Source organism: Galendromus occidentalis, unplaced genomic scaffold (assembly GCF_000255335.2).
Source record: "Galendromus occidentalis unplaced genomic scaffold, Mocc_1.1 scf7180000077460, whole genome shotgun sequence".
Classification (NCBI taxonomy): Eukaryota; Metazoa; Arthropoda; class Arachnida; order Mesostigmata; family Phytoseiidae; genus Galendromus; species Galendromus occidentalis.
The window spans coordinates 723478-731526 of record NW_003805448.1 but is presented as its reverse complement, the minus strand read 5'-3'; the positions used below and the strand labels follow the sequence as shown (position 1 = coordinate 731526).

General features: G+C 53.1%; 1 protein-coding gene across 1 annotated transcript; it reads right to left on the bottom strand.

The window, feature by feature from the left end:
- Positions 1-1361: 1361 nt before the first annotated feature.
- On the bottom strand, positions 1362-6798 carry LOC100904617 (protein similar). The gene is made up of 3 exons (XM_029111695.1): positions 5524-6798; positions 5040-5175; positions 1362-4706 (listed from the first exon to the last, which is right to left on the bottom strand). Exons 1-3 carry the CDS (start codon positions 6796-6798, stop codon positions 2539-2541), a joined length of 3579 nt encoding a protein of 1192 aa, XP_028967528.1. The 3' UTR covers positions 1362-2538.
- Positions 6799-8049: the final 1251 nt, after the last annotated feature.

The window sequence follows — 8049 nt, the reverse complement described above, 5'->3', positions numbered from 1 at the left end:
AACGTGCGCAGATCGCCGAGACTTTCACCTCAAGTCGCATAGGCGTTCATCGGACGAAACCCGCGTAGAGAAGTCTGAGGGCGCTAAATCGTGTTCTTCGGAATACACTAGGAAGCCCTCAGGGTGATTATGGCATCGAGCAGTAGGAGCAGTCCTCTTGGCCAACAAACGGTGTTCTCGTTCCAGCAGTTACATCTAGAACCCAAAGTCCATCTCCGGGGATATTCCCAAGGAATGACGTCGACTCAGAGCTTTTTGATAAGGGAGTCTGTAAAGGGAATCACTCCAAAAACCTGGGCAAGGAATCATAAGGACCGATTGCTGAACGAGCTTTCTCGTCCGGCTCCTGGTGCGCATACCGGAGGCTACTGACAGGCGAGAGGTCCAGTCGTCGTCTATGCCGGCGCTCAGTGGGCTCGTCCTCGGCGCGCCTCCCAATGGTCAGGGCTTCTTGTTTTGACTCTGTTTCCGGAGCTCACGACAAAAAACGCATGCGATAGTGTCAAGCCCACTATCTTCACTGCAGATGGTTTCATCAGGTTTCCTAGCGATTATCAGAGATAATGCATCGACGTCGGGACCGACGGGAGGATAAGAACAGACAACGGCAACGACGCAGAGCCGACTAAGGTGCGTCTTGCTGCTTATCGATGACCTTAAGATACAATCAGCTCGGAGTAGCGGCGATGGTTGTCGAAGCTGCGGCTTACGGTCGCCGTGGTCATTACAATAGAGCAGGTAGGTAGCTGCAAAGGTAGGGAGGTGAATATCACTAGCGCAGATCCTCCGGAATGGCTCAAAAGCAACTCACGCGACAGGAGTATTCTACGCTGTCTGTTCAACAGCCCTCTCGAGGGAAAGTTATGAAACGATGGAGCGCGCTTTGAGTTAGCCAAGCTCGAACTCCGTCTTCGACACGGGCTCCCGAAACAGGGGTCTATCGGGCGATCGGCTCCGAAAGCTAGGCATGAATGGAAGAGCATGGTCCACGGGCCGCGTCCACGGGCTCGAACCTTGGTAACGTTGAAACTATGGGCGAAAGCTAGGCATGAATGGAAGAGCATGGTCCACGGCCGGGAACGACGCATCTTGAGAACGAGTGGAGGCACTGGCTGCGAAAAAGGAATACGACGATGGAATTGGCCAGATCCAGATCGTCGCTGTGCCGTTTCGACTCTTCCTTCCGCGCCCTGCGGAATGGATTGGCATCGAGAACAGGCTCCCCGGACGTGCTTGTACGCCGGAAGAAATCATGCACAGCGCAGGAAGGAAGGTGTGAATGATGATCCTGCAAACGCTCAACTATCTGGATGTAAACTGAAGGAAAACTGACACAAATGAACAATGATAGCTTCTAGCCACAAGAGTTGATTGACGTCAACACCATTTATTATTGCTCTAACTGTTTGATTTCATCAATCAGCGTCGGTCAACCAATTACCATCTCAACTTTCGTAGTGATGTCACGACCATAACCGAGAACTGTATGTATGTAGCATCCATTGCGCATTTAGTTGCGGTCTAGTCTGACATTATCGTTATATCAACGTTTATCTTATAAGTTCTTTCTTCAGAGAGCGACTCTCGCGTCCCATTGATCTCGGCACTCGCTCGAGGCTCTCTAGACCTCGTCGCCGTCTTCGTAGACGTCGCGGCTGCTGGTCCTGCCGCCGCGAGTTCCCGCTCTTGTTGCTGTAGCTGTTATTGATGATGATAGCATATCTGTTTCCGTTCCGTTCGCCACAATCCCCACCTTCTCCGCGTTATTCAATCGAGAATGAGCGGAGTCCTCTGTCCGTCTCGTCGACTTTGCCGTAATGGTCGTTTCCGTTTGCTCTTGTCTATCTGCTTTCGATATTTCGTTTTTCTTAAACATCGACGTGAAGCAGTCGGTATCCAATCGGGCTATTCATCAAGCATCAGTCAAACAATCTCTACGAATCAGTCGAGTTCGATGAAACTAAAAATCTACCTAGACAAGAATAAATCTAACAAGGGATTCCTTTGCGATCTTTGCTTGGATTTCTTGCATCGACAGGGTCCAACAGAGCGTTCGTCTTCTTCTCCTCCTTCTCTCAAATAGTATATATGTATAAATCGTATGTATATATCCTGCACTTCTCACAAGGTCAACTGAATTTCAACTCAATTCGACTGAGCACTCGATTCATCGCCACCGAGTCCTGTACCTAAACACCATCACGGTTCCATCGGGAAACGAACAATAATTGAACAAACGAACGAAGGGAGCCACGAGCGAACGAAAGGATTAACCAAAGCAGTTAAGGACCGACCAACGAAAGATGAGACCAACGACGAAGAGCGAGCGGTCAGACCGATTGCGGGTATGGCAAATCTCTATCTCGGATCATTTCAGGATGGTTGAGTAATGTCGAAACGTCATCGCGGAATATTGCAGCTGTCCTCTTCCTCAATGTTCATGCTTGTGTATTATCGTGTTGCTTTGTTACACTCGTAATGCCGGCGAATTCATTTTCTCTCTTTTCTTCAGACGCACCATTTGCCACTGTAGAGCTGTCATTCCTGTGTGACCGCGGCCAACGCCAGGAGTAGATCGTCATCGGCCGACAGCAAATGGCAGAAGTCGCTCGTGTCCGAACTGACAGAGCCGGGGTCGTTATCGTGCTGCGTAAGACTGTGAAGGTAGTCCTGAGCGGACCGGAGATCTCTGTCTTTATCGAGGCAGCCTGGGCGATGCTGCACCCGGCACGAGTATCCGTTGGGAAGGTCTTCTCCGCTGACGAGCAGCTTCATCAGAACACTGCCGCTCTTCTCAACCGGTTTCGGTTGCAGCTCACCGCTATCGATGGTTTTCCGACGTTTGATCGGACACACCAACGACGAGCGTTGTTGTTGTTGATGCTGCTGTGAATTCGATTGAGGATGTTGCGGCGACAGCTGGTCTGTGCTGTTTCTTTGGCTGACAGAGAGCGGTCTTTTAAGTGCGTTGATGGTGAGCGTAGAGTGTACCTTCTGAGGAACGAATTTCACAGGCGTGTTCCGCTTGGGACTCATTTTCATGCTTTCAGGTAAAGGTTGCGTGGTGCCACCCCAGTCGTGAACCATAGCTCGCTGCTTCTGACTGACACTCGATGGAACCAGGTCACTTTGAAGTAAGGCAGCCAGCATTGATTTACTCGAGGCGCTCAATGCCGATGATGATGATTTGCTAGATGAGTTGTTACTTGTACTGCTGGCGTTGCGGAAATTTCGACAATCGCCCTTCCTGGAATTCGACGTCGTCGTGCTCGTCGATGTCGTCGATGGACTTGGAAGGGGCCAGTCGCTTGGAAGAAGGAGGTTGTCAGCTTCCAGCTGGAGATTCATGGATAGATCGTCGAGCAGAGCTGGCGGAAGATCCGAGTAGCCGAGTAGAGGATCCTCGTACGGCGGAGAACTCGACAGCGGGGAACAGCCGGCACTGTCGAGCAGACTGGGGAAGAGATTTTCCGGCACCTCATCACAGACTTCGAACTCGACCTCGAGGGGCATCGCGGAATCGCCGGCCGTCGGAGCCAAATGAGTAAGATCAGCACCGGGCTCCTCGCATGTGAGAACTTGGCCTCCCTTTATCTGTAAAAAGCCCGGAGACATTTCTTCGGTTCGAGGAGCGAAAACGCTCAGCGTGGAAGTGAGAACGGACGTCGACTGCGGCGGGCAATCGTCGGCGACGACGACGTTGCTGTCGTCCTCGGTGTCGCTCCGATGATCGCTGCTGCCGTTCTTATTGCTCAGGCAGCGCTGAGTTTCCGCGTAGTCGCTCTCCGATTCGGGGTCTGTATTCTGTCTCGACCGCTTGGAACCGGCGATCGATGAAACCGAGATCGGAGTTTCCCACTTGTCCGCTCGATCCGATTCGATCAGGTTCTCGGTATCGTCATCGTTGTGCGGCTGCCGCTGCTGCTGCTGATCGTCGTGTAGATGGTGACCTAGTAGATGGTCTGGCCCGATGAGTGCTCCGTTGTACGTAGATGCTCCGATGGCCTTTGGCGAAGGCACCTGACTTGTGAGTTCCTGCTCGTCCCGATAAAGGCTAAGCTCGCTTGTTCTGCTCTCGAGCAGCAGCTGCTTTCGATTAGCGCTCTCGGCGAGTTGCTCACAGCTCGAAGCTTCGATGCCGTAGCTGTTGCGGCAACTGTCGTCGCTAGTTTCGCAAGCAGGCGCCGGAGACTCGAGTACTGGGCAATCGTCGTCTTCCTCGTCGTCGTCGTTCGAACTCACCAAGTCCGGAACGCAATCCGCCGCCGGTTCTGGCGAAACAACACGTTTAGCGCACACTTGTCCACGCTCTAGCTGCCAGTGCGCTTCTGCTTGTTGTTGATGTCGTTGTTGTTGTTGTTGTTGATACGCTTGAACACCGGTGAAACACGCTCCGAGAACACCACCAGCACCAACTACTCCCTCGATTGGCTGATGCACTTGGATATCCGAATCCTGGAACACGTTGTCTGTCCTTAAATCCGAAGCCGCTGTGGCCGCGATTTGGCCGGCACCGCTGCAACGAAACTCTACCGAGTCGACGTCGATGCTGGTAGTGCGCGATGTTGCGCTTGGTACTTTTTGTCCGCTGGCGGTTGAAGGCACTGCTGCGGCCGATACTGCGTGCGTTAATGTAGTCGTCGACGAAGACGACGACGGTAGCGGCAGCGACTTCAACGTCGACGATGTCGATGATGATGCCGATACTGCTGATATCAGAGATCCGTCAGGAACCGATGTGGAATACGAGCGGCGGCGGCGCAGCAGCAGACACTCTGCCGCTGCAGCGTTTGCAGCGAGATCGTTGTTGCAGCCGACGACAGCAGCCGCCGACGGAGGATTCACGCCACCGACACCACGACCACCACGAACACCATGAAGAGGAGAAACTCTGATGGTACTTTCTCGCTCGGGAGGAATTCCTGCTCTCTGATGAAGCTTTCCTCCTCCTCTCACCGAAGCAGGTGCTGGTCCGACGACTTCTGCTGCCGCTGCTGCTGCTTCTGGTAGTGAGAAGCTTGCCAATTGGAGCGAAGTACTTTCAGCAGCCCGCTCGGTAGTGTTATTATTATCCAACTGATTATTTTTAGATTGGCCTACAACCGCTACAGGGCTCGGCTGACCAGCACTCAACTCGGCAGCGTTCACATAAGTCGCCGTCAGGCGCAGGCTTTGCTGGGGGAAAGAGACGAATCCGAGGGCCCTGCCACCCGCCACAGGAGAGGGCCCTCCGCCAATATGTCGGCTAGGGACAGAGGGCGCTGCCGATACCGAGAGACAGCTTTCCGGACGCCCGTTGAGGGCACCACTGTCGATCTGGCCGCTGCCGGCTCCAGACGGCACAAAAATAAGCACGTGATGCTTGTTGCGGCTCTCGCCACTGTTATCCGTCGTTGTCGTCGTCGTCGTTGACGCTGCCGCCGCCGTTGACGTCGTCGTCCCAGTCAATGATGATGATGCTGACGCTGACGTTGATGATGGTATCGTCGTCGTATTCGATGATGAAGCTGCCAGTCTGGGTACGGGTTTAATCGGGGTTGTGCATGAAATCGAAGGTTTTTGGGCATATTGGTTTTTGACTTCACGGAGTCCGTCTTCCAATAGAGACACGCTTGGGAACGATTCCGATCCCAATGGAAGACCGCAACGCGGAGCTTGCTGCTGTTTAATTTGCTGGAAATCGGCCAGCACACAGTTCGCGTCCACTATCGTGCTCCCGAGACAATAGTGCACGCACTGGATCGTCAATGGTTTCCCTGTCGTATCCTGAACCAACTGAGCTCGACTCGAGATCCAGCAATAGCCACCGCAACCGGCGAGGAATCTGTAGAAACCGGTATCGCAATAGCCTTTGCTGAAGAGCTCCTTGAAGTGTCCGTTCATTTCAAAAAGGTCCGCGGGATGGATAAGATCGTAGAGCGACAGCTTCTTTAATTCATCGGCCGAGAATCCTATGAACTCGGGGAAACCCTCGACGCTTTTGAATACTAAATTCAGAGCGTGCTGGGTCGTGAAGTCTAAGCAGGTCTTCACGTCTGAGGTCAAGAACGAGCTCCTCGTCGGCCGCAGTTTGGCAAAGCACGGCCCCATGGGCTCGCAGAGCGCACTCATGTACTGCACGTCGTTGCGCTTGAAAACCCTCACTTGGAACTTGACGACTTTATATGCGGCGCTCTTGATGTTCACCACTCGACCCTTTGCACTGATCGTGCATTTCATACGGACTTGGAGAGTTCTTTCGATCCTGTCCGATTCCGCGTTCTCTTTGAAACCGAGGAACAGCGTGCGTAGCTCCTGGTAGTCGCAGGGATGAACGAACGTCTCGAGTGAGACGCCGAGCATTTCGGCCACGGGCAGACCCATCTCCAAGTGGAGACCCTCGGAGACGAATATCGGCTCGAGTTGTTCGCCGTCGTCTACGAGTATCATTACGAATCCGTCCATGAAATTCAACGCGGGATCGTCGCACAGAGAATCCTCCGACTCCCCGAACTTGATCCAATCCTCGTCCACGGAGCTTCTTCGCGTCGACTCGATGAACTTCTCCAACCTGAGCGAGTTGAGTGTGAGACGGAGTATCGACATCTTGTCGAGGGTGTTCGCGACTTCATTCGCCAGCGGGAGATAAGACAGGAGCTCGTTGAAAATTTCGGATTCCTTCCCTCGGCGACACCGAGCGGCGTCGCGGGACTTCTCTTTGCGTTTCTCTGAGTTCCGTCTTTTCTCTTTCTCTTTGACTTTCGGTATTTTCTTCTCCTGGCCCAGTGGGGGCGGGCGCATGATTGATGTTCCACACATGGTTGCTTCTTCTGAGTCCTTCAGACTTGATCGATCATATCCTGGAATAGAGAGGAAAACTCATTTATTGGTCGGTATCGAATGAGCCGTGCTCTACTGATGAGCCGACGGACGTCCAGGAAGCCGATCGTGGGAAGCAGCTAGGTATATGGCATGGAGCTCCATGCTTTAGAGATCCAGAGCTCCGACCGACGTCTAGACAGCGCTGGGATGTATTCATTTTGAGCGTGGAGGTGGGATTCCACGAAATTCTTTCTCAAGCTCGATTGGAATTAGAGCCGCGAGTGGATATCACCGGGTCCTGGCAGGGGGAGGAATGCATTCGTAATCCGATGAAATCTAAGCTTCCTGTCGCGACAATTATCATATTCATCGACTAATCCAGAGGACTCGTCCCGTCCGAGAGCTCTCCGATCGTGAATCCTGCGATCCTCCCGGGCTGAGCAGCGAATGAGAATGGAATCGAATGGCTCGGACCTTCTGTGATTCGAGACGGTAAAAAAGCCGATGAGCCCAAGACGATATCAAATACGAGAATAGAAGGAGTGATTCCAGAGATGCGAAGGGGGACGAGGAAAACTGCGATTCTGCGAGGAACGACAATGGCAATTGCGGAATTGCGGGGCGATCTCCAATCGCACCGAGGAGTGATTTCAACCTTGTCGTCGAACAGATCAGACGTCTAAAGATTATGACCGAACAATGGACAGCTTGAAAGAGGCGATTTGAGCGACAGAGGTAGACGAGCTGCAGCCAGGCGGGCTAGCAAGGTGACAATCACCACCGGCCAGCTCGCTCGACGTTTCTTTCTTCGCCCTCAGGTTCGCCTGCGAGAAAATCGACCGAGCAGACATTTCAAACCAGTACGAACAACTACAACTATCTAGCCAGTCATAGCAGCGGACCGAGGAACAAGAGCAGCCGCCTCGGCGAGGACTCAACCAACCAACCTAGCTCGCTGGCCTGTACTTCTCGCTTGTTCCGGCTGTTTGCACCACAACCGTCGTCGGCGGCAGCAATGCTCGTGGTTGCAGCAGCAGCAGCGGCGACGACGACGGCGCGGGCCGGATGCCAATTCGTTGCTTGTGAGTTATCTTGCAGACGTCAATCAACTGTCATCCGCCTGAGACATTCTACTCCTATTAAGGCCATCAACAGCAGCCGTCGCAATGGTGGTTACGAATGCCAGCATGCATTGCCGGTCGATCATGCAGATGATCATGTCCCGAGTCGAAATGCCGACTCTTGCAA